The following is a 27,243-nucleotide window of genomic DNA, read 5'->3' on the forward strand; positions in this document are numbered from 1 at the left end:
CCAGTGAGGGGTTTTTCCCCACTGTACCACAGACCTTCATACTGGCTTTATTCATCATAATTGTTATTATAGCAGTATCACATTTCTTTAAACTTCTAAAGTCAACATAGTACTTTTCTCCTAACTGCACAATGAATGGATCACCCACAGAGCTAGTAAATATCATTAGGACTCAGACAAGGACTTCTGATTCCAACCAAGGTCAGGACTTTTCCTAAGAATATCATGTTATCTCTCAATGCTATTCATTTAACGCTCCACACATGTCAAGTCTATTTACAAAAACAGAACAAAACATTCTGTTTACAAATGCAAATACACATGAATTGTTTGTTGTTAAAAGTGTTCCTCCAGCCCCAATTTTTTCCAAAAATGTGGACTACCTTGCAAATCAGCTTCATTACTCGATGCATCCCTAACCTTCCCATTTAAAAACTGCTTACTCTCCAGATCCCCAAAACTTTGGTAACACTGACATCATTTATGGGAAGAATTAGGCATCCTATACAGTGGACACACTTTCTGCAGCATTGACGCCCAGCAGACATTTCTATGCCTTTGCTTGGTCACAGAAGTGGAGCTACTTCCATTAATAAGGAGGCACCACAACTTCCCGGTACAGTGTAGCACAATCCACATAGGTACAGGCCATTAATATTCCACCTCCCTTTCTAATGGTCAGATTAGTTTGGGGAGAATGCAAAGAAGATGCAATTCCATTTGCACAGTGCCTCCCTCCCCCCAAAAAATAAACAAAACTAGAATCACAGAATTTTGGAGCCAGAAGGGACTTTCAAAATGTTATTATTGGGGGGGAAAATGTTATTATTGGGGGCAGCTAGGTGACGAAGTGGATAGAGCACCAGTCCCGGGGTCAGGAGAACCTGAGTTCAAATACGGCCTCAGACACGTGACACTTATTAGCTGTGTGACCCTGGGCAAGTCACTTAACCCCGACTGCCTAGCCAAAAAAAAAAAAAAGATGATATTATTTTATTTTATTTAGGTTATCATTTTCTGGGCTTGCAATTTCATCAGTGTGGTGAACACCTGGTGAAAGAAGCCTTCTCTACCAATGCTGAGACAGTGCAGCACAGCTGGCTTTGGCATCAGGAAGCCTTGGGTTCAAGTTCCTCACTCTGAGACATGCATTCTGTGGGGGGAAGAAAGGGTATAAATATAATATGTATACAGATAAATCAGTTTAAAAGGCAATTTTAGGGAGGACACTAACTAGGGAATCAAGAAATCTTCATTCAGAAAGTAGTATTGTTGTTGCTGAGTCTTTTCAGTCATGTCAGAATCTTTGTGACCCCATCTGAGGATTTAAAAGATACATTTCCTTCTCCAGCTCATTTTACGGATGAGGAAACTGAGGCAAATAGGGTTAAGTGACTTGCCCAGGGTCACACAGCTAGTAAGTGTCCGAGGCCAGAGGTGGAGTCAGAAAGACTCTTCTTCCTGACTTCAGGCCCCACCTGAACAGTGTGACCTCGAGCTGCCTTCAGAAAGTGGCACAAATCACTCAATTTATTAAGCACCACCAGAGCTGAGCCATGAAGGAAGTGAAGGTAGAGTGCATTCTGAGGGCAGAGGCTGGTAGGGGGTAGAGAAAGACCCAAGAAACACCATGAAGACTCTAGATGTAATGCGGAGCTCAGGAAGCAGCTAGCAGGCTAGTTTAGCGAGAACATATGGTGTTTATAGAGCAGTATTGTGAAATGAGTCTCAAAAAGTTTGTGGGAACCAGATGGTAAAGGGTTTTTTAATGCCAGGTTGAGGAATTTATATTTTGTCCTAGCGAATAGGATGGAGATTTTTAATAAGATGAATGACAGTGGTCGGATCTGTGTTTTAGGAAAATTACTTTGGCAGCTGTGTGAGGGGATGGATGAATTGGAAAGGGGATAGATGAACTGGTAAAGGGAGGGGCTGGAGCCAAGGAGGTACTTCAACAGTCCAAGGAAGAAGGGACCAAACTAGGGTGGTAGCCAGATAAGTGGAGAAAAGGGGTCAGATTCAAGACAGGCTAAGGGATAGGGAATAATTAGAGTCACTTGGATACACTTTGTAATTCCTGTACATTGGGACAAAGTAGCAAAACTAACAAAAGTCTATGGGGGAGGGGGGAATAGGCTGATGATGCAAAGTGAAAGTAAGCAATAGGGGGAAAAAATCAGTATTCCTCCTGGTTCTGATTACTAACTTTGCAATGATGTGACAATAATGTTTTTTTAAAAAAAGTAAAAAAACACAAAGTTACTTTCTGTCTTACCCACAAAAGTACCGGACATCTATCTATTGGCAAATTGTGGCTTTCCCATCTAAAGTTCACTGACACAATAAGCCATACTTTGTTACAAACAGAAAAAAGTGTTACTTCTATTATCAGAAGCTACTTTCTGATGTGACTATGATTAAGTTTCTTAAACTCTCCCACATTCTTAATTTTCAAGCATAACTGAATTACAGAAGATTATTAGACTGACAGATAACTAGTTATGGTAAATAACTAATATGAATATTATCCTTACCTACCCACCCAATTTTTTCTCCATCATCTAAAATTAATTACACTGTTTCTTAGATTACGTTGCTGTTGATACAAAGGAATCTTCTCTATTAGCTAAGTTAGGGGGAAGAAGTATTTTCCTAACAAATTAATGAGTTTTTTATGAGTAGATTGAGGTTTTTTCCCCCAGAATTCAATGTCCTCCATAATTTGTGGTGGGGGTAGGGGAAAGAGGAGATGTTTTAAAGTCAGCTTCAAATGCTTGAACTGATGAATGACCCAGTAACTGTACTTTTCAGACTACAGATACAACAGTATGTTGCCACAGACAAGTTGTTCTCTGAGCTGAGCTGGGCAAAACCTGGACATTTTATAGTCTCTCATGCCAGACTGAGAAGACAAAAAGATAAATGAAGTGGTAAAGAGTGGGAAGACAAATGACTTGTACAGTTGAGTCAGTGGGGTAGAGCAACTGAGTTATGGTTGGAATATTCCGGGAAAAGATAATATATTAATAGGATAATTAATTACATCAAGTTAAGCAGGTGTGTTCCATTGTGGTACCTAGAGGCAAGATGGTTTTCCATGGGAAAGAATTTCCCAGTCTTTCAGGACAGCACTTACCTAGTCTACCCACAACCCTCTGCAGCAATGCTAATAAGTGAGATGCAAGTTAAAATACCACTCCCTGTTTCTGTTTTATCTGAATTACAGCAATGCATGCAAGTTATAAGGAGTTTAAATTTAAGCCTGATATAAAGAAAAACAAGCTATCAAAAAGAGGACTGGGCTGCCTGGAGAGGTAATGAGTTCCCTCCTCCAGGCGGTCTTCCCTATTTAGAGGCAGATGCGGGGCACAGTAAATAGAGTGTTGGGTCTGAAGTCAAGAAGACAAGTTCAAAACCAGCTTGAGACACTTACTAGCTGTGTTACCCTGGGCAAGTCACTTAACTTCTGTCAACTTCAATTTCCTCAACTGTAAAATGGGGATAATAATAGCATCTATCTTGCAAGGTTGTTGTGAGGATCAAATGAGATATTTATAAAACATTTAGCAAAGTACCTGACACACAGCAGATGCTTATTAAATGCTCATTTCCTCCTCCCTCACTCCCATTCTGCCCCACCCCTGCAATTCATCCCATCAAATCTGCACCTCTTAGATCTGCTTCCTTCAGGTCTCAGCTCTGTGCCCCATCTACTTAGTGCATTATCCAATCCCCTTAGTGGTTAAGTATGTTCTTTCTTATGGGTGTGGTATAGTGGATAGAATGTTGGTCTTGGAATCAAGAACACTTGGGTTCATATCCTTCCTCTGATACTTACTAGCTATGCGACTATGATTAAGTTTCTTAAACTCTCTAAGCCAGTTTCCTTGTCTGTAAAGCGGGAATAAGAATAGAGGCTGTTTTCCTGGTCTCCTCACCAGGCTGTAGGGGGTGCTTAATATGAAACAGAAAGAGCTTTTGTAAACTAAAGTGCTAAATGAATATTTATACTTATGTGTGTACAGTTTTATTCCCACCCCTACCCCCCAGTACGAAGTAAGCTCCTTGAAGTCACGGCCAGTTTTTTATTTTGTCTTTGTAATACTAGCACATAACACATGGCCTAGCACATACTAGCGCCTAATAAATATTTATTGTATTGACAATTCCTTTTAAGAAGGACATTGTTGACAAGCTAAAGGAGGGTAAGAAAAAAGGTGAAGAGTTTCAAGTTCATGCCAAGTGAGGACTGTTTGAAGAAATTGGGGATGGTTTAACTTGGAGAAGAAAAGACGGGGTGGGGGAGTGGGGGGCATGATATCTGTCTTCATGTATTTGAAATTATACCCACTCCCAGGACATTCTCCCTCCTTTCTCAAGGAATCCAATGCCTGGTTCACCATCCTCCTCTCCTCCCCAGTTCCTGCCCTTATTCTGCCCTTGACATTCACATAGAGACTTCCTAACCTCCCAGTTCCTCAGCCTCCTTAAATTCCATGACTTCACCTCAACCACACATAGGGATGGATGGTCACACACTAGACATCACAAGAGTTCAACTTCCTTATTAGAAACTCTTACATTCCCCTATCTGATCATTCCATCACTCCGGTCCTCACTCCTCCTAAGTGAATCTCCAATCCCTCCACCCTTCATTAGTTTCCTCCCTTTCTAATCATGACTCTATCATTGGCTATTTCAACTCTACACTGTCCTCTGCTCTCTAATCTCTTCTCCCTTGTCTTATTCCTGTTATCTCTTGCCAAACCTCAATCTTAGATTACTCCGACCATATGCCCTGCTTTGCTCCTACACATAGACTGCTGAACTTCAGAGGAAGTAACACAACTGTGCTAACTGGGTATATCATAAATATTACAAATTCATGTTACCCAACCTCAAAACTGGGTTCACACTACAGCAAGACAATCCCTTTAAGTCCTTCCTAATTCCCAATCTCACTCCCTGCAGAAGCTATTTCAAACCTCCTCTTCCCTTCTTAACAGCCCCTCCCCACCCATCTACCCACACAGCTGAGGACCTAGCCTCTTTACTGAAATAAGTGAAGCCATTTGACTAAAATTCATCTTTTCCCAATCTTTTCATCTCAACATAATAGCCAGCCTTCTTTACCTTTCCAAAGAGGTGGCCCTTCTCTTTGTCAAGGCTAACCCCTCTTCATGTACTTTTGATCTTCCCTACTGCCTTCAAACTTGCCCAAGTCTCCCAAATTCTTTTTTTTTTTTTTGGAAGCAATTGAGGTTAAGTGACTTGCCCATGATCACAAAGCTAGTAAGTGAGGCCAGATCTGAACTCAGGTCCTCCCAACGCCAGGGCCAGGGCTCTATCCACTGTACAACCTAGATGGCCCTAGTCTCCCCAATTCTTAAATAAATTTTACCAGACCCCACGATCCCTCAAGCTTTCCACACTATCTCTCTCCTCCCTTTCCCAGACTTCTTGAAAAAGCTATCTACACTTGTCACTTCCTCTCTTCTCATTCACTCAAACCATAGTTTCTGGTTTCTGACATCATCATGGCTTCCTCCAAAATGACCAACAATCTCTTAATTGCAAAAATGTGATGGTTTTTTCTCAGTCCTCAATTTTCCCAACATGTCTACAGCATTTGACACTATAGATCACCCTCTTCACCTAGATATAGGTGCTACTCTTCTCTCCTTGTTTTCAGTTTCCATTGCTAGCTCATTATCTATATCATGCCTCTTAATGGTGGATGTTCCACAAGATTCTGCCCTAGGTCCCCATCTCTTCTCCCACTACACTCTCTTGGTAACTTCATCAGATCCCACAGGTTTAAGTATCTCTTTATTCATATTTATATATCCAGCTCCAGTCTCTCCTCTAAACTACACCAAATGCCTATTAAACATTTATTAGGATCCAGAGGAAGATCTCTAGAGCTTTGAGTGAATCTTCTTTGAAGAATTTACTGAAGGAATAGGGACAAAATTAGAACAGAATGAAAAAGCTGTGGATGAAATCATGCAGGTTTAAATCTGCATAAAAGAGGGAGTGGCCCTCCTGGATGAGATCATGGATCTATCTATCAAAGTATTCAAGTCAAGTCCCTTCCCATTCAAACACTTTGGAATTCTGAGGAAAACTTAGCTGAGATGTGAAGTGATTTGTCCAAGATCACCCAGCTAGTAAGTGGTGGAGCTGGGGCTGGCATCTAGGACCCATTACAGTAATGCCACTACATGGTAGAGGAATAGAAATTAAAATGTCATAGCCATTAACCCCTTCCCTCTCTCCCTTTTTTAAATTAAATTTTTGTTTTCAAATATCAAGAATTTATCTCACATACACACACCCTATGATAGCCACATTCAAAAATGTGTGTCCCATTCTGCATTTCAGTCCTTTACCCCTTGGTCAGGAGGTGAACCTCTCAACACCTTTCCTTTCTTCTAGATCAGCTTTGCCTAAACTTTCCTATTTTCAAGGGCCTTCTTCCTCTCTTCCATCTCTCTTCCATGTAATCCCCCTATGCTTTTCTAGGTGGTATTTGCATATTACCTCCCCTACCTGGGACAGCCCAATGAACAGAAATAAAGGGATATATAGAAGAGCTCCATGCTAACTGGAGGTATCTGCTGAGTTAGCATACTTTAGTAAATGAAACACAAGCCTCCTGTCAGAAATCATAAATTCCCAAACTGGAGCCGGTTATTTAATGTAAGCATGCAATTAAATAACTCTTCCACCTAGAAACAGTTCCATTAAAAAAAAAAGGGAAGAAGTAGTGACAGCTGTGCTTTCATTAGATTGTCAGCTCCTTGTGGGCAGGAAGCTTTTGCCCCCTTTTGTATCCCCAGAGTTTACTTTAGCACACTGCCTGGCACCCAGGAGGCACTTAATGTTTACTAAGTGATTGACTGAGCAGACTGCCACTACTGCAGAGTTCAAATCATGTTATCCTTCCCTAAATACAATTCACATTCAATGGAAAACTTTGGGTAGAAACTCATAAGAGTCTCCCCAAAACTGGCCACCAAATATTTTGGTAATCTCCTATAACTAAGTTAATATAATAATAATGCTAATATCAAGAGGCAGCACGGCATAATGGGTAGAGAGGTAACCCTGGGTTTAAGTACTAACTCTGCCTGACACATAGGGTCATGATACCTTGGATTAGTTAGTCTCTTTACCTCTTAGAGCTCCAGGCAGTTGGCAAGACTACAAATTGTAGACGAGTTGACCACTTGTATTTGTGAAGGGAGTTTCTTAACAATCAAAGGCCTAGAGAAAAAACAATCAACAAAAAACCAACACGATTGCAAATTATTTTCACATAGTACTTTAAAAGTTTGCAAAGTACTTCATACACATTATCTCCCTTGAACCTCAGAACAATTGTTGTTCACCTGTGTTAAAGTCTTTGAGACTCCACTGGGGGTTTTCTTGGCAAAGATCCTGGAGTGGTTTGCCATTTCCTACTCCAGCTTATTCTTCAGATGAAGAAAATGAGGCAAAGAGGTGGTGAAAGATGCAGAAAAAAGAGAATCAGATCATTTTCTAAAACTTCACAGAAGAAAACAAAAAGAGGTACAGAAGAGGACACAAATAGAATGCTACTACTACCTTGTTCAACTTAATATAATAATAACAGATAACATTTATATAGCATTTACTATGTGCCAGGAGCACTATGTTAAGTGCTTTACAATTATTATCTCATTTGATTCTAACAACAACCCTGGGAGTTGGTGCTATCATTATCATTATCATTATTGTTATCATCATCATCATCATCATTTTATAGAAGAGAAAACTGAGGTAAGCAAAGGTTGAGTGATTTTGCCCAGGTTCATAGCTAGTGATGGTCTAAGGAAGAATTTGAATTCGGGTCTTCCTGACTCCAGGTCCCTGCTTTCATTCACTGGGCTGCCCAGTCTTTAAAAACAACACACACACACACCCCTGCATAGTAGTTCAGTTTCTTATACAACCCTTTTCTTTTGTTCTTTATATGTTGAAATGGGGCAGCTAGGTAGCACAGTAGAAAAAGAGTACTGGGCCTGGAGTCAAAAAGACAACTTCCTAAGTTCAAATCTGGAATCAGACACTTCCTAGCTGTGTGACCCTGGGCAAGTCACTTAACTCTGTTTGCCTTAGTTCCTCATCTGTAAGATGGGCTAGAAAAGGAAATGGCAAAATCACTCCAGTATCTCTACCAAGAAAAACCCAAATGGGGTCACAGAGAGTTGGGCATGACTAAAAAACAACCTGACAACAATATCATGAAATATCTTTATTGATTTTGAAGTTCACAACCACACAAAAAAATTTAATCTTCCTTTATCTGTCCAGGTACTAAAAATGTCAGTGCTTCAGTTTAAGTTCATATGATCATCCTGACTCCAACACACAAGTCCAAAGTCTAAATGATGACAGTGTCTTCTGGAAGTTTTGGGTTTAAAGGAATTAGGGAAAAGCTGTCTCATGTGTAGTGTAACATGCCTGTGCTTGGGCATGTCCATGTTTGCCAAGTTCTTCTGGGAACAATGGTCAGGATGCATGAAACTATGTGACACACCCGGTTACCAAAGACAACTTTGATAACAAGCGTGCCTCTCTAGGTATGGCCTGTGATCTACATTCTCAAACACCCAGCCATGGAACATCTGGGCTATGGCCTCTGGCCATTCTAAAGAGGCTGTCAAGAACAAGTAAGCAGAATACCAAACCATCTGGCCGGGGCACTTTCTTATGCCTGCTAAGTTGCAGGCTAGAGAATATTCCATGGCCAAAGCATGAGCTTTAATGAGAAAATACTTGTTATAAAGAGATGCCAAAAAAAAAAAAATAAAGCACCATTGTAACATTTTTTTAAAATGTAAAGTACAGAAGGAAGTTGAGAAAAAAAAGAACATGCACAATAGTTTGAAAATAATATGAAGAATTTATTATATACTTTAAAAAACAAAGTGGTATGAAATGGAAATGCTTTTTCTTTTAATTGTTTATATTCAGAATCAAAATTGTTTCTTCAAAAAAAAAAAGATACTGGTCATAAGGTATACTTAGTCTTGCACTGCAAATCTTAGGAACCTAACAAATTGCCCTAAATGTAAGAGTTTAGTTGAACAAACTCATAGAAACTTGGGTGTTCTTACTATACCTGCTTAGTAAGTATTTCTTTCTTTGTTTGTTTTGGGTTTTTTGGTGAGGCAATTGGGGTTAAGTGACTTGCCCAGAGTCACAAGGCTAGTGAGTGTTATGTGTCTGAGCCTACATTTGAACTCAGGTCCTCCTGACTCCAGGGCCACTGCTCTATCCCCTTCGCCACCTAGCTGTTCCAATAAATACCTTTTGTATAAGTTACTTAAATCTGGCTAGTATGATTGTTAATGGAGAACAAATCAGTGGGGGCTTGTGAAGAACACTACTAAAAACCTAGAACCTCTGGTTACCCTAGAACTCTAAGACAGTAGCAGCCACCTCTAGAGATTGGCCCAACAATGTGAGCAAGGGTTGAGGGAATAGCCTCGGGGGGCATGAGACATTTTTAAACTTGCCTAGTCTGTTACCCATACGCCCAGGTCAATAACAAGGGTCCTAAAAGTTCTAGGGTTATCCTAGGCCTTAAAAACCAAAGAAGTCTTGACCCTAGTAGCTCCATGACTCACTCACATGCAGGTTGGCCTGAATGGGCTGGTACCACCTTCCTCTGGGCAACAGCAGAATGCTAAATAAAGCATAATTATAGTAGTGAGGCAGCTAGGTGACACAGTGGATAGAGTGCTCGGCCTGGAGTGGGAAGACCTGATTTCAAATCCAGGCTCAGGTACTTACTAGCTGTGTGACCCTGGGCAAGTCACTTAATCCTGCTTGTCTCAGTTTCCTCACCTGTAAATGAGCTGGAGAAGGAAATGGCAAACCACTCCAGCATCTTTGCCAAGAAAACCTCAGAGTCAGAGAATCAGACACAGCTGAAACAAGTAGAGCTTCCCCAGCCCACTGATTAAAGCAGACATCTGACTCCATCAGTATTTTCAAGGACCATTATGTGTTGACCTCTTAAAACAAAAATAATTCACTTTTGTATAGCACTTTACAAAGATTACAAAGTACTTTAAAACAAGCTCAGTGGAGTCTCCGGTGTTAGGGGTTTTTTTTCCTCCCCATTTTATAGATAAGGACAGAGGTGAGGTAATAGCTACTAAGCCATAATACTAAAATGGGAATTCAAGCCTTTGGATTCCGAGTCTCGACAGGAAACTGTCACATTCCTGCCCCTGGGCCATTCGACCTGCCTCAAAACCTGACCAAGTCATTTTTATCAGTGGCAGCTTTTAAAGGAGACCTTTCCACCTCCCACATTCAAGGCTCAATTTGGATGAAAAGTGACCTTAGAAATGCCCACCAGGTCCAAGGCAGGCCTTATGGAAACAAGATAGCAAGAGGACTGTGCTCACAAGCTTAACTTAGGACAGTCAAAGAGGCAAAGATCCTATTAACTATACTCTAGGATTCAAAGACAGTTGCCCACCACTGAGAGGAAATATTTCAGACTCCATGGTTTCCTGCCTCGAATTCCTTTAATATATGGAAATATGTATATGGTTCATATTTTTATATTCAAGAGTAGTAGCAATTGTGTTAATTAAGAAGCAATTCAATGAGGTATAAATGGATGTCTGAACATGACATCTACTGCTTAAACAGTCTGCGGAGAGAATAGAGAAAACTGCAAACTGTCAGAAAAGTAACAAATTCTGTTCACTCTCCTATCCTACAATCCCTGTTTTTGCTGTCATTTCATTACCACTATTTTACTCAACCAACATATACATATTGCTAGAGAAACACAAGAGTGTTTACAAAGTCATTCCAACTCTGTAAATTAATATTCCCTTACACAACCATTTGTCTGTAACGTCTGCACTGGTACAATGATGACTCCTTCATCTTGTTTTTTTTTTTTAATTTTTACATGTCTGACTTGTACAATTAACTTTGATGTGAGATAAAGCATCAAAGTCTGGGGGTGGGGAGGAGGAATCCCAGGAAAAACCCTCTAAAAGGAGCATGTGAGAACAGGACAAGGTGGGGAGGTAACATTGGCCGCCCTTGCTCTAAAGTCACTAATGCTGCCATCTTAACTATGGCCCTAAACAATACGGATCAACATAATCAGGATGTTAGAAGGCCAGCTATACCATTCTGAATATAAGCTGAGACCCCAACTCTCAGAAGCATCTCTCATCCCAATTTATTCCTTATTCCCAGTGGCCAGTGACAGACACACAGACACACACACACACACACACACACACACACACACACACATTAATCTTAATAGGCTTCCCCATAGTTGCATGTTATAATTTAAGCAATAAGACATTTTCCATCCACTTCAGATTCCAGTATGCAGGGTTAAACCAATTTCTTTCACCTTGCTGTGCAGTATCTTGAGGTTCAATATAATCAATACAAAATTATCTGTGAATAGGAGATCTTTTGATAACCTTTGATGTTTAGATAAGTTTAACATCAAGGAGAAATCTTTCTTTTTTCTAGACATCTTCCATGACAACGACAAACATCTTAGGGGAGTATATGACTCCCAGTTTGGCACTTCATTTTGTGTTCATACTCTGCAGGTCACTGAACAAAATTATTATCAAAGTTACATTTGTCGGAATCTTTTACAACTTAGTTAAAAAAAGTTTTAAAGATTCTTTAGTTTGACCAAGCCTACATGCATTGACCATTCTCATAAAGGTTTTACAAAGATGAATGAAGTATATTCAGTAGCTGATATCTTGTTGCCTTTTTTTTTCTGAGAAGCATTTGTGAGTGTTTCCATTCTTATGAAACCTTTCTTTTTGAAGAATCTTGAAAACTGATCTCTGAGTGCCTCCAGCGCCCAAACTTCTTTAGGATGTATTTATCAGGTCAAATGGCTTTTCCTAACTCCCAACTACCTTAAGTACCATGGATACTTCCTCAATACTACTTGAGGGACTAGAGGTCAAAAAGTGGTGAGGCACCATCATTATCACCAATTAACACTGATGACTACACAATTCAAGTACATCTCTCCTATTTATCATGCTCGTTATCCCTTCTTTCAGCTCAAAAAATGTCCTTAGATAACCCGGCTTAGATGGATCTTATACCTTTTTAGGTATAGTTTCTTTTCAATAATTCATGGTCTTTTATTAACCTTCAAATTTGTATATAAGCTTAATTTTTACATGAAGTAAACTTGAGAGTCTAATGTTGAGTCTTTGACTAGGCTTCAAGTCAATTGAGTCGTTATGCACCTACTGTGTACAGAATACTTTACTTAAGCACTAGGGGAGGGAGAAGTTTAGAAAAAGACAGTCCCTGCCCCCACATCGTTTATTTTGTCTTCTGGCCAAGCAAAGATTGACAATGTTTAGAGATTGCAAGAGTTCAGGCTATTGGGCTCTTTCAGTGTCCTCGTTATGGTTACCACTTTTAATGACTGCTGGTATAAATGCCTTTAATTTTGTCTGTTTACCATCTTTGCAAAATTTTACCTAGTCAAGCTAGATCTGCTATAATCAGGAAAGATCTCTTTCGCTCTTCAAGCTCTCTTACCTCGTTAAAAATAACTAGTTGATCTGACAACTCATCCTCCACCCACAACTACTGGTTTCCTTCTCCCAAAGAGACAATTTCATTTTTTAATGTCAATGTCTGCCATGTGCACCAGCTTCCAATTCTCTTCTCAAAGACAGTGACATTGCTAAGTGGTCTACAAGCCTTTGTCCCTTTCCAATTTTCCAATTTCAAAACATGCTTTCCAAACTAGTCATTGCTGCCTTCCACCTCCATTTTGTATATGATCACTTAATCTGAAAGATCTTATCAAGTTCTCTACTTTACCCTCTCCTTTGTTCAGCTAAAATTATTTTATTTTTCAATTAACAAGAATTTCTTTTCTCTCCCTTATACCACCCCATATCAAAAAGAAAAACAAAACCCTTGTAACAAATATGCCTAATCAAGCAAAACAAATTCCTGCAGTGTTCATGTCCAAAAAATGTCTCATTCTGCATCTTGATGTATCACCTAACAGGTGGAGAACATAGATTATCATCAGTTCTCATGAATCATGGCTGTTCATTGCATTGTTCAGAGTTTGAGTCTTTCAAAGTTGTTGGATCAACTGTTCTCCTAGTTCTGCTTGCTTCCTTCTTCATCAGTTCATACAAGTCCATCCAGGTTTCTCTAAACCCATCTCTTTTATCATTTCGGATGGTTCTATTTCATTAATATACCCTAATTTGTTCAGCTATTCCAAGTTGATGGCATCCCCTTAGTTTTTATTTCTTTGCCACTACAAAAAAATCTATTATAAATATTTTTGTATATCTTGGTCCTTTTCTCTTTTCTTTGATATTTTGGAAAGTACAGGCCCAGTAGTGTGGGAGTAAGGTCAAAAGGTACACACAGGTTAGTTACTTTTGGGGCACAATTCCAAATCATTTTCCAGAACAGCTGGACCAATTCACAGCTTCACCAATGGTATATATATATATATATTTTTTTTTGGTGAGGCAATTGGGGTTAAGTGACTTGCCCAGGGTCACACAGCTAGTAAGTGTCAAGTGTTCGGTCTGAGGCCGGATTTGAACTCAGGTCCTCCTGACTTCAGGGCCCGTGCTCTATCCACTGCGCCACCTAGCTGCCCCCCACAAATGGTATATTAATGTGTTCTCCTGACGCCCCTGCAACACTTGCTGTCATTTCCTTTCTTATCATCTTTTTTAAGCTGATGAGCATGAGGCAGAACCTCAAGAGTTGCTTTGTTTTCCTCTAATTTTTAGTGATAACAGCTACAATTATCTTCATGGTCGGTCTGTTTGCTTTCTATTATCTCAATCACTTCCAAGGAATGATGATCAATTTTCCCACAAAGTAATGTTTCATGTTGCCTTTGGGTGAACTCAGCACCCAACGAAAGTAACTCAGCCAACTCACACGATCGTAAGATCATATAATCATAGGATTCTGAGCTAGAACAGGCCTTAATGATCATTTAAGTTAATTTAAGAGCTCTCTCTTAACTCCCTTTCAAAGATGAGGAAACAAGGCCAGAGAGATGACATTAGTTGCCCATACTCAAACAAGTAGTAAAAGGTAAAACTAGGAAGGAGGTCCTTAAATGTTTATTTGTTTTGTTTGTTTTGGCAGCTGGTGGGGCAATTGATTCATCCCTAGCCCTAAAGTCAGGAAGACAGTCAAATCCAGACTCAGACAATGGATGTGTTCCTCAGTTTCCCCATCTGTTAAATGGAGATGATAATAGCACCTACTTCCCAGGGTTGTTGTGAGGATCAAATAAGATAACTGTAAAGTGCTGAGCATAATGCCTGGCACATAGTAAGTGCTATATAAATATGAGCTATTACTATTATTATTTGTTTTATGTTGGGGGAAGAACACATTGGAGAGAGTACTGGATTTTAGCACCAAGAAGAATGGAATTCAAATCATGCCTCAGATAGTTATTAGCTGCATGAGTCTGGGAAAGTCACTTTGCCTCTCTCTGACTCCATGGATAGTAATAGCACCTCCCTCAAAGAGTGGTTGTAAGCATCAAGTGAGGTAATATACACAAAGCACTTTGCAAACCTTAAAGTTATACGCACATATTAGCTATCAGTATTATTTTACATCACATTTACATCAAAATCTATCTCCCCCCTCTACCGGTGTCCTTAATTACTAACCTCTACAAGGAGGGAGGAGCATTTTCTCAGCTCTTTGTCGGGGACAAGTTACAATTATACAGTATTATGTTTCCTTTTAATGCTCTTTTTTTTACATTGTTATTGAGTCTATTATCTTCCTGATTCTGCTTACTTTGTTCTCGGTTTTTTTCAGTTAGTTAAGTCTCCCCAGGTTTCACTGAATTTTTCCTACTTTATTCATTTCACAGAGCATGACAATACCCCATGACATTCATGTACCACCATTTGTTTAAGCCATTCACCAACTTATGGGCACTTACTATGCTTCCCACTCTTTGCTGCCAAAAGTAGTTCTGCAATTAATACTCTGATGTACCCATTTGTATCCATCTCTTTGCATCTTTGACCTCCTTCCACATAATGCAACCGGAATCTAAGGAAAATGGTGACAGAGCTAAAGGAAAAGTATCACAAACCACAGTGGAGCTGCTAAAGGTGAGAGGATGGCAACCCCTAAAGAAGCAGTTTGTTGGCTATACACAGCAGACAGGGCACTGAAACAGTACCAGGAAGGTAAAACTATGAAAAGGCAGCAAAAGAGAACCCATTGACACTACCATTCTTGCTGATATCTGGGCTCCTCTTTTCCTTTCCTTTCCTTCCTTTCTTTTTTTTTTTTTTTTTTGAGGCAATCAGGATTAAGTGACTTGCCAGGATCACACAGCCATTAAGGGTCAGAGGCTAGATTTGAATTCAGATACGCTCTACTTCCTCACCTCTTCCTCTTAGAATCCCGAGCTCAAGTTCTACCTGTTACGTGACTGAAATGACCAAACAACAACATAGCAATAAGTAGATCTATATTGAGAAATACATATATAACCTCTAAGATAAAATACAAACTCCTCTCTTTGGTATTTAAATCTCTCTGCAATCTAGTGCCACCCAATCTTCTGGGGTTGATTTCATATTACTCCCCTTTACACACTCTACATTTCGGCTAAACTATCCTACATTTGATTTAGTCTAGTCTCTGGCCTCCATGACTAGAATGCCTCTCCCATCTGCCTCTTGGAATCCCGAGCTCTCTACGATGCTCCAGCTCAAATGCACCTTCCTTCAAGTGACTGAGCTGTTAGTTGTATTCATCAACTTTATATTTATAGTCTTTATGCTTATTCCATGTATATTTATATATGTACTTGTTTCTCCTCTACAATGTAAATTCCTTGTGAGCAGGGAATGTCTCATTCTTTTCTCTTAAATCCCCAATGCTTGTTAACTAACCCCAAAATTACTTTGTATTTGTTTTGTGTAATTTTTGTTTATTTCATGTGTCAGAAATGAGATTTGAACCCATGCACTGACGGTAAATATTTCAACTTGAAAACACTACAAGCCAAGACCAAAGTGGAGTGAGTGTTGGTGCATGATTTTCTGTTTGCAGATGATTGTGCACTCAATGCAGCTTCTGAAGCTAAGATGCAACAAAGTATGGATCAGTTCTCTGCTGCTTATGCTCATTTTGGCCTAACAATTAACACCAAGGAAACACAGGTGCTCCATCAGCCACCACCACATCATTTATCCATGGAGTCATAGGCTACAGCAGATGGAGAAGATTTGAATGCTGTGGATAAGTTCACTTACCTTGGTAGTATACTTTCCAGGGATGTACACATTGATAATGAGGTTGACGCACACATTGCCAGAGCTAGCTCAACGTTTGGGAGGCTCCAAAGGAAAGTATGAGACAGAAGAAGTATTAGACTGACTACCAAACTGAAGGTCTACAGAGCTGTTGTGCTGACCTCATTGTTGTATGCCTGTGAAACCTGGACAGTATACCAGCATCATGCCAGGAAACTGAATCACTTCCATTTGAATTGTCTTAGGAAGATTCTGAAGATCACCTGGTGGGATAAGTTGCCAGACGCTGAGGTCCCTTCTCAAACTAAACTGCCAAGCATTCAAACTCTGTTTCAGAGAGCACACCTCCGATGGGCTGGTCACCTTGTTCAAATGCAAAACATTTGCTTGCCAAAAAGACTATTTTATGGAGAGCTCACACAGGGCAAGTGTTCAGATGGTGGTCAGAAGAAGCGATACCAGGACACTCTCAACTCTCTCTTAAGACCTCTGGAATTGATTGTGTGACATAGAGACACTGGCATAGCACCGTTCAGCAAGGTGCGCCCTCATCAGAGAAGGTGCTGTGCTGTTTGAGCAAAGCAGAATTGAAACAGCTCAAGAGAAACACAAGATACGTAAACTTAGAGAAGCCACCCCAAAGGTTCACATGGACTATTCATGCCCGACCTGTGGTAGAACGTTCCAAGCTAGTATTGCTCTGATCAGCCAGTCAGACACACTGAAACTTGACTCTAGCATAGTGATGTCATTTTGGTCCTCTTCGAGAACAAAGGACAACAACCAACCATAGACTTCATATCCCCAGCACCACATAGTGCCTAGTACCTGGTGTAAGATGAATTAATGCTTGTTGAATAAATGAATGAATAAGTGCTTAATATCTTTGTATGTGGTACTTAGTAGCTTAATGTTTGTTGAATTTGAATTTTGTTGAATTTAATCTAAATCCAATAATATGACTTATTAATTCTTGAAAGTGGTTTAGTCTAAATTCAGATCTCTTAAAAACTCACTAAAAATTTCACATGGAAAGTCAAAGACAAGATGACTGTTCCATCTAAAGATCAAAATACAGCAACTTGCCAAAACCCTCAAAACAATTTAGTGGGCTGTTGAGTGGCAATTATCCAGGATTTTGTAAAGAACTGATGAACTATTTTCAGTAATTCTGCTTTGATTGTGTCACCTTGGAGTGGGGTGGGGTAGGTCCCAAATTTCACTACTCCAGCAGCAACACATATGGGCCAGGGGGTAAGGGTGGGGGTTGGGGGGGGTCATACAGGATTGAGAAACACTTTTTACTATTATCTTTTAAATACATGTATGTTTTTTATTGCCAGAAAGTTCTGCTTTCCATTAAATATCAGTATTTCTTTCCTGCTATACCAAGTCCCATTTGCTTATATGGAAGTCTCAAAGCCTCAAGGTAGGCAGCAACAATCTTCAATCCTTGACTAGGGTATAAAATGCCTGGGTCTTGGTTCTAAGTTAGGGAACCCTGTTTTTCCTCTCAGGTAACTTGCTCATTATCAGAAAAAAAAAAATTCAACAACTACCTAAATTAAAAAGCAAGCTAGTGTACATTTGTGGAATTTCACTTGTAAATAAAGAAATAAAATGTATACCCATCCACTCTTTAAATTAGTTACAGGGGATATTAAAATTCTATTCAATAAACTTTAAAAAACATGCTTTTTGGGGCAACCAGGTGATGCAGTGGCTAGAGCTCTGGCCTTGGAGTCAGGAGGACCTGTTCAAATCCAGCCTCAGACACATCACACTTACTAGCTGTGTGACCCTGGGCAAGTCACTTATCCCTGATTGCCTCACCAAAAAACAAAAACAAAACAAAACAAACAAAAAAAAAAACCATGCTTTTTAATATGAACAAATAAGGAAGAAAGGCAAGCAGAAGGTGCAAGAGAGAAGAATGAAGAAAAAAGACAAAAAAAAAAAAGAGTCCTCAGGAGTAAAATTGAGAGATGCAGAGACACACAGAAAAAGAGACAAACAGAAATAACCACAAGTGGAAGATGGGAAGAAGAACAAACATTTACTAAATGGCTACCAATATCCCATTTAGTGGAAAGAGACAAAGATGCAACTCATTTACAAATGCTGCTCTTGGAGGGCGTGGGGGGGGGGATGATAAGAGGGGAGGGGTCGGGGAACAAAAAAACCAAAGAAGTTTAAGAAACAAATTGTACTTGGCAACTTCTGGCATAATTCAGTCACCACTTGGTCTGTCCCTCTGCAAATTACGTGACCTTTAAACAAAGAGCTGGATCTGACCTATAGGCAGAATTTCCCTGTCCCTGCACTACAGTAGTCACTCACACGAATAGTGCTAAATATGGTAACTGCTACAAGATAATATGGCGAATCAAATTTTCCAAGTCATTCTCCAGCCTTATAAACTGATTCATCAGCCCTGCCCCCTTCCCTGACAATGAAGTGGGCACAGCAGTGGGCAGAGGACCCTGTGTCTCCCTTCTAGCCCTATCAGCTGACAGCAAGACCACTAAGTTCTAGGTCTATGAGATAGGATAGTGGGAGACAAAAGAGAGGCTCAGGGAAAGGCAGAATTGGCAGCAAAGTCGGAAAAGTGTGCACTGTCTGACAAAAGCAAAATCTGAGAGCTGAGGATCGTCATTACCTGAGGATGTAAAGTCAGGGCCTTTTGGTTCTAAACCATCCCTCTGTTAAGTCTAGTGAAACTTGTATTATACTTCTCAGAATACTGTTTTTAAATGCATGAAATCAAATAGAGATTACAAAGGAAATTAATTATACTGACATACCATTTTCAAATAAAAAAAAATTTTAATAAGTTCACAGACCCCAGCTTCAGAACCTCTGCTAGAGAAGTACCTGGGGGCAACATTTGGCAAGTGCTTTTGAAAGATCTAGCCAGAAGTGCCATTCTTTTCTATTCTATGCCTTCTATTCTAAGGTGACCCCAGCCTCTATTTTCTTCTTGGAAATAAGGTAACTCATTTTAACTCCTTCATATGAACTTGTTTTCCTGACCAGGCCTGGATTTTGTTTGTTTTTTTTGTTTTTTTAAATGTGTTTGTTTTATTTTAAGATTCACCAGAGAGTCAAGAATTTTGTTGTTTTTTAAGTAACTGCTTTAAGCAGATCCCTGGAACTTTAGCAGAGGGAAAGGAAGAGAGGGAGGGAGTAGAGAGGAAGAGATCATAGGTTCACTAGCTAATTATTAAAATATATAATTAACAAATACCTACTCATTATTGGTAGATCTGTCCAGATAAAAAGAAAAGTGCTTTTAGGACCGACAACTGACCAAGATAACAACCAGCAAACATAACTCAAATAAGCAACAGAATATAAGAAAGTTCTAAGTAACAATGAAGACGAGACAGGGAGCCAAAAGCTTCTTATCAAGTCAGACATTTATTCAACCAGAGCCATCCCAAAGGCTAAGTAAGGACCCATTCATCTAGGGTTGCACTGTCATTGGCCACAGCCATACCCCAATTCCACAAGAGTTTGTCTAGAGGATTCCAGCCAAACTGGATCAATTCTGGGGGCTACTTAATCCAGACTTAGGGATTCTCAGGTTGAAAAGCTTCATCAATAGCCAAAGGGAGGGATCCAGACTGTTCATTGTCATTTCAGAACTGTGAGAATCTCTTACCTTCCCCTGTAGCAAAATTGTTATGGACTGGAATTCAAAGAGATTATCCAAAAACTGACAAGTCTTAAGAATGTAGTGAGTCTAGTTCAACTAGACTTTGGCCTTCTGTACCAAACAAATACTTCTGCAAAGTTTAGCTGTCAGTAAATAAATACCATTGCAGTAGATCAGGATAGCTACATGATTTCAATTTCTCTAAAAAGTAATGGTGATTCAGTATACAGCTTGCCCTTTTTTAATATTTGAATTCTCACAGATTTATTTCCCTGAATAGCAGGATTTGGTTTTACAGTGTGAGCCAAGTCTGTCTTCTTCAAGAAGTTAGAACCACTAAGGAATTCAGTGGGTAAACATGTCCCAAATCTAGGGTTCTTAACATGGGGTCCATAAAGTTTTAAAGAAAGAAAATTTTTTGATAAACATGCTGCAACATAACTGGTTTCCTTTGTGATCGATATTGTATTTTACACATTTAAAAACTATATTCTGAGGAAAGGTCCATAGGTTAACAAAAAAGGTTAAAAACTTCTATCCTAAATAAAGGATGAAGAACAGGAAGATAAGGTTCTCCCTGACAAGTGCCAAACAGATTGGGTACAAGGCCTTGATTTTAATTTGTCAAAGTCTTTTTCACAATAAATATATATTGCAGGTTCTTACCTAATGACAGAAACCTAGATATTTGATACCTCTTCCCTAAAGAAAAGGCAAATAAAATTGTAAAGTTAAATACATGACTTTTTTCTATTAGGGAATTTCCGCCAGTCAGGGAACTCTTTTGGAATTTTTGCATAGGTTTTTTTTTTTTTAAAGGTTGCCTTCTCTCTAATTTTCTCCCTTCTAATTGTGAAATTGAGAAGAAAAAGTGGCCTGACATTCACTTTTCTCTCAAGCATGTATACACTATAATGTAATTCAGTTCAATGCCACATCTATCCATCAACCAATCATGGGTTAAAGAAAACAGGAATCTTAAATTACTATTATTAATCATTATTATTATTATTAATAGGAATCTCAAATCACAATTTAATTGTTGGTTTCTAAATGTTATTAGTTTGTCTAAATTATTGATCAGGATCATTTAGAGCCATCTGTTAAGAAACAAATTCTCTCCAGTATTAAAAATAAGGAAAGTGCAAGATATGATAGTTACCCAAGAGAAGACGTCTACACAAAAAGTTAAGTTTCTTTTTATGTGTTTGATTCCACCATTTATGCAGAAGAAAACAGTTAGCTATTGGTCTAGGTGATTTCAAGTCCCTTATGATTATACTATGATTATACCTAAATTTCCATTCCAAAGGAAGTTTCTGGAAGAATGCAAAAAGAATGAGGCAGGAAGAGAAGAGAAACATGAAATCTCAGTGGTTTTAAATAGATAAATATCACCAACTCCAAAAAAGCCAGTATTGGCATAACGCTTTTCAAAGTGGTGCAATATCCGGGATCTTCATATCCTGATTGAGCAGATCTAAATTCTTGTGGTATTGGATGGTATCTGGTTTCATTACATAACTGAATGATGACTTAGTGACTTCTTTGGGACTCACTTCTTTGGGCCACTTCAGGTTAAAGCTAAAGGTCTTCAATGTAGTACTCTCTGATCAGTTTTCCCAGTAATTTTTTTTTAAACAAAAAACTGCATTCTGGCTTTAAAAGACATACAGACAGTCAGTTTCCTCGCAGATTACTGGCATAAACCAGTTGCCGTGGTTTCTGAATAAAGTATAAGGATATGGGTTTTAACATTTGTAAAGGTACATTTATTCTTTGAAGATTTAAAATCACCTGTGGTTACAACTTACTTTAAACCTTTTCTCTTGATAATTATTTCCGAGTATGCCACTTGTTGAACTTTGAGCATAGCTGACACTCCCTCCATTTTAAGTCATTAAAAGATTCAAATATTCAAAAACCAGTTTGAATCTATCCAATTTCCCTACTACCTTCAGGACAATTTCTCCAGTCTTTTCGGTAAGAGGCAAAGAAATCATAAACTATAGGGAAAATTTTGCTTACAATCAAAGAACACATTTGATATGATTCTTTATAGGTCAAGCAACACAATAACTAAATTTCACTCAATTGAATGACCCAATGCCTAAATTATTCCACAGGTAGGTCCCAATTAGGGGGAATAATGAATCCTATTAAGTGGTCACATACAATTATCCTATGTTACATAATTATAACTTTCAAGAGTTCCAGTTCAAATTTGAATCCATGGGACCACTTCACAGAATTCATTAACCCCCCTAATTGGGACCTGGTTGTACAACGAATGCAGAGTTAAGAGAGGAGGCAATGGGGCTTGGTAGTGGAATGTTGCTTGGTGGATAAAGGGCTGACCTTGAAGTCAAGAAAACCTCGGTTCACTAACTGCCTGGAATATATATTAGCTGTATAACCATATGTAAGTCAATTAAGCTGTCAGGAACCAAAACTTTTAAGTTATAGTCTTGGGATCTGCATTGGTAGAGGAAATTTCCAAACCAATGAAATTATATCTGCTCCTCCTCCACCAAAAAGGAAAATCTGAATAGACAGAATTTTAGAATTGAAATGGACCTTAAAAATTAAATAGTTGAACCCTCCTCTCATTCTACACATGAGTAAAATGGAGCCCAGAGAGACCATATAACTTGTTCAAGGTCCAGCAGAGAATAACAGTAACAGTCCTGATAATCTTGGTACAAATAATTCCTTTGTATCTTTAATCATAGGCAGTCAGGCTTTGCAATGGATAAAGCACATTGGAACTAAAGACAGAAGAAACTGGGTTCAAATCCAGCTTCAGACACTTACTGTGTGACCCTGGGTAAGTCACTTCACCCTGTTTGCCTCAGTTCCTCATCTGTAAAATGATCTGGAGAGGAAATAGCAAACCATTCCAGGATCTCTGCTAAGAAAAATGAAGTCAGGAAGAGTCAGACAAAGCACTGAACAGAAACAACCTTTGGAATCAGAAATTCTGGGTAGTGGAAGTTTCCTTATTGGGGGAAGAGAGGAGACAAAGGTCTAGTATACCAAAAAAAAAAAGTTAAGGATTCTCAAAGGATTCAGAGCTGGAAAGGGCTTTGGAAATCATTTCGTTCAACTCTTTCACTTTACAGAGGAAACTAAAGCCTAAAAGAGATTGTTACTTTCCCAAAGTCACATGGGTAGCAGCAGGCTTTGACTCCAAATCCAGACTTCTTTCTACACTGTCTCCTGGATTTCCTACTTTCTACAAGTCTCAGCTAAATAAAAATTTCACCTTTGCAAGTAGACTTTTCCTCTCACCCTTAACATTAGTGCCTTCCCTTTAAGATTATCTCCAATTTATCCTGTATCTATCTTGTTTTTAAATAGCTGCTTGCATGTTATCTTCCCCATTAGACTGTGAGCTGTTTTTGCCTTACTATATATCTCAGAGCTTAGTAAAGTACCTGTCACAAAGTAAGCACTTAATACTTCTTAACTACACAATGATGCCTCTTGAATTAGTTGATTTCTAGAGTCCCTTCCAGCTCTAAAATCCAACAATTCCACAAAACCCCACCTCACCTAGACAAAAAAGAAATTTTTAAAGCTTGGTAATCTAGGGAAAAGAAATAGGGTAAAGGTTTTGTCATGTCTCTTTCCCTACTGAGTCTAAGAAGTTTTAATTATTTATTAAATAGAAGCTGAGATCAGCTACTTTTCCTCTCCAAGTACTTACAAACTGGTAAAAAGTCCCATTCCCAATGTATTCACTTAGAACAAGATTTTATAATAATAAAAAAAAAACAATGTGGAACACCTATGGCACTTATAATAATGAACTTTTACCTCTATGGAAAGACCAAGAACCCAAAGTCTCTTCACAAATTTTGGAAGGTTAGGACAAACATATATTAAATTACAGCGATGAATTTCATTGCAGACTGTTTGCCAAGGACAGAGGTGTATGTTTACATTTTCTCCCATCAAACTGCAGAGGAAATGGATCAGGTTTCTTTTGGATCATAGCTGGTAGATAAGAGAACATCATCCAATATGCGAACAGTACATTTGATGACGAACCTAATAAATGATTTATAGCAGGGCCAAGCTGCATTTATAAAGGAGATACAGAAAGCTGAGGGTAACGGCACTAAACACACGACTTAGTCCACTTCCTTCACTGAAAGTGGATCTGCCATGGTATGCTTTCTACTCATTAATTAAACCTGACTACATATTTTACACTGAGTATATAGTATCCTAATATTTTAACTGTCCAGTAGTTTTATATTAGCTACTCAAATATCTATTGGTATATCTGATCAGCTACTATAATTAAATTATGATCTCCCCGTCACCTATATTCAAACAGCATTCTTCCAGAAATTAACCTAGTCAGCTGTTTCTGCTTATTTGATAAGCTATTGTCTGCGCATCAACTCCACTTTTGCAAGTCAGGTAGTATACAATTAAAAGCAAATAAGCCAGCAAGATGGAAGGAACTCTAAAGCTATTTATAGGGGTTTTCTTGGTTCCTTGTATGTTCTAGGCACTTCCCCTTGAAAGTAAAAAGGGATTGGGAGGGGGAGAGAAGAATGAAGAAACCACCACACTATAACGTAAAGTTAGTGGTTTGCAATTTGCAACGTTTACTGAACGCAGTAAACTAAATGCAGTTTACTGAAAGCCGCTTCAAAATGTACTAAGAATGGTGGGCAGAGAGAAAGATTTGCCTTCTCAGAGTCCGGCAGAAAACGCTTCAACTGCAATGTATCAAACACCTTCCTTATCTCCAATGGTCAGTTCAGCGCGTCTTTCGGGCACCTGCCGCGCGGAGCCCAAAAGGCAGCATCTGCAACGCGGGCCAGCTCAGGTGCGGACACTCCCTAGAGCGAGGCCCGAGGCTGGACAGCAGCCCCGACCCCATCCCGCAGTCAGCTGGGGGAATAGCCCAGGGACGACGAGGGGCGGGGAGACTGACATCCTCGGGGGAGTGCCCAGGGCTCGGGCGGCGGGTCGGGTCTGCGCGTCCAAGAGACACGCAGCACAAGGAGGCGGCGCGCAGCGCTCGTTCGACTGGGGCGAGCTGGGGCGCTTGGTGATGTGCTCCGAGGGGGACCAGGGAGCCCCCCAGGAGAAAGAGTGAAGAAAGTAGAAGCCAAGGAACAAAATCGCCCGGGGGTGGGGGAGGGTCGAGAGAAGAAAAAGATCGCCGGCTCCGTCCTCCCCATCCCGCCTGGGGCATCCCCGCGGGGTCCCGTACCTGTCCTCCGAGACGCTGATGACTCCCTCCTCCTTAGGCACGATCACTGCCATATTCACCACGTCCTGGGACCCCTCCACTCGCTGCAGCAAGACCGGCTTGCGGGTCAGCGCCTTCGGCTGGATCTCCGCCGCCATGGGAGGAGGGGGCGGGCCGGGGGGCACTGCAGCCGCCGCCGCGGGGCCCGGGCTGGGACACCAGCAGACGCAAGAGCGCACAGCCCCGCAGGCGCGGGTTCAGGACTGCAACAGAAGCGCGGGCCGGCGAGACGGGAATAGCGACAGGCACAGCTCATATCCCGGCTGCGCCTCCGGGATAACTCAGTGTCGCTCGGGGCCCCGGCAGCGACAGCGGCGGTCTGAGGCGCCACCACAGCCAAAGGGAGGGGAGGGGGCCGACAGGAGAGCGAGGGAAGGGAGGGGGAGGGAGGGAGGAGGGGAAAGAGACGGGGCTATCCCTCGGGGGCGGGGCCCACAGACCTGGGGGAGGAGCGTAGGCAGCTGGAATACGCATGATCAACATCATTTCCGGGAAATGGGACTAGGACCAGACTACGCAGGGAGCTTGAGGCTCGTGCGCAGGCGTCTTTTGTACGGCTTCCCTTCTGCTCAAGCATGGCAGCACGGACGCTTTGACGGCTCGACTTCCTCTAGTGCGCATGTGCTCGTCTTTCTCCTCCCATTTCGCCTCTAGTTTCTAAATGGAACCTCCAGGCCCCGCCTCCCTTATCCTCCAGTGGAATGAACACGCGTATTCCCGACCCCAAGCGAGAGACGTGTTAGTCTGTGGCACCGCCCACTCCTGCCTCCCTACCATAGGAAGAACCCGAGAGGGCCGGAAGCAACCGGCGCCCTAAGAAACTGGGACTAGCTAGACGCATTGCGCCGAAGGAAGGCCGAGCACGAGAGCATTAACTAGAATGCTCGCGGTCTCTGCCACCAGCCCAGACTAGCGAAGAAGGGGCGGGGACCGCATTGCATCTTGGGATTTGTAGTTTCGGCCGCGCTAACAAATCCCTGCGGTTGGGGCTTCCCGGGTCCAGGCTTCCCTAGCGCAGCCGCTGATCTTGGGGCCTGACTGGAAAAATAAATTAAAAAAAGAGTCCCAGTTTACTTCTTGGGGATGGAGTGGGAAGAGGAGGGATGTTATCCGTTGCAGAGTGGCCGTTCCCGGATTCACCTCTCCAGTTGAGTAGCATAAGTTCAGCCCATCCAGCTTGCATCCAGCCTCTCTTACCTTGCACCGTAAGAGCTGGGCTTAGAGCACCCACGCGCCTAATTAAATGATTGATTAGAACGCTAGGGAATGGAAGCAGTGGTGGAGAGGGAGGTAATGTTACAGATAAGGGAGCTGAATAACTAAACTGCGGTTAGTGAAATGTCTTAAAATGAACGAAACGTGTCCACATCCATCTCTCTTGAAATATTCCCTGTCGCGTCCTCAGTTTATGTCCACGTTTAATGGCATTTCGGCATTTGAATTTAGACAGGGCACCTTGGTCAGAAAATGGAAGTGGTTGATAGCTTTAGTCTGTTCCTGAGGACCTGGAGCAAATCAGCCTGTGTGGGCAGCAGAAGCAGCTGACATTTACATCGAGCTTTAAAAATAAAGAGCTTTGCTATCTACTTCCCCAGCAAAAGAATTTTATTTTGTAAAGCACTAGGTAAATGTGGGCCATTATTGTTATTTCCCTTCCTGGACCCTTTTAAATTGGTAATACGTTTTTACCTGTCCCGCAGGAGCCTAGACGTGGGAAGAGAAGAGCAAAGCTGTAGGAAATCCCAGCTGAGAGAGGCCATTATGTAAATGCAAGCAGCCTTTTACAGCAGTTCTTGATTAAGCGATTAATTAGAAAGTCAAAGAAAGGAAGGTTCCGGAAAGTTTGGGTTGTGGAGGGAAGTGAAGTCTTAGATAAGGGGATTGAATAATTAAACTGGGTTTGGTTGGATGTCTAAAATGAATGAAGTGTGTCCACCATCCATCTCTCTTGAAATTTT

The 27,243-nt window shown here is 40.6% G+C and overlaps 1 protein-coding gene across 1 annotated transcript in view; it reads right to left on the reverse strand.

The window, feature by feature from the left end:
* WDFY2 (WD repeat and FYVE domain containing 2) overlaps positions 1-25,410 on the reverse strand; it is a 158,569-nt gene extending 133,159 nt beyond the window's left edge. Inside the window, exon 1 of the mRNA XM_027856891.1 lies at positions 25,247-25,410. Coding sequence (XP_027712692.1) covers positions 25,247-25,383 — 137 coding nt within the window. The 5' untranslated portion in view covers positions 25,384-25,410. The remainder of the gene's footprint in view (positions 1-25,246) is intronic.
* Between the last annotated feature and the right edge of the window lie 1,833 nt (positions 25,411-27,243).

The sequence above is a fragment of the Vombatus ursinus genome, unplaced genomic scaffold (assembly GCF_900497805.2).
Source record: "Vombatus ursinus unplaced genomic scaffold, bare-nosed wombat genome assembly UNPS02011700.1, whole genome shotgun sequence".
In the NCBI taxonomy this organism is placed as follows: Eukaryota; Metazoa; Chordata; class Mammalia; order Diprotodontia; family Vombatidae; genus Vombatus; species Vombatus ursinus.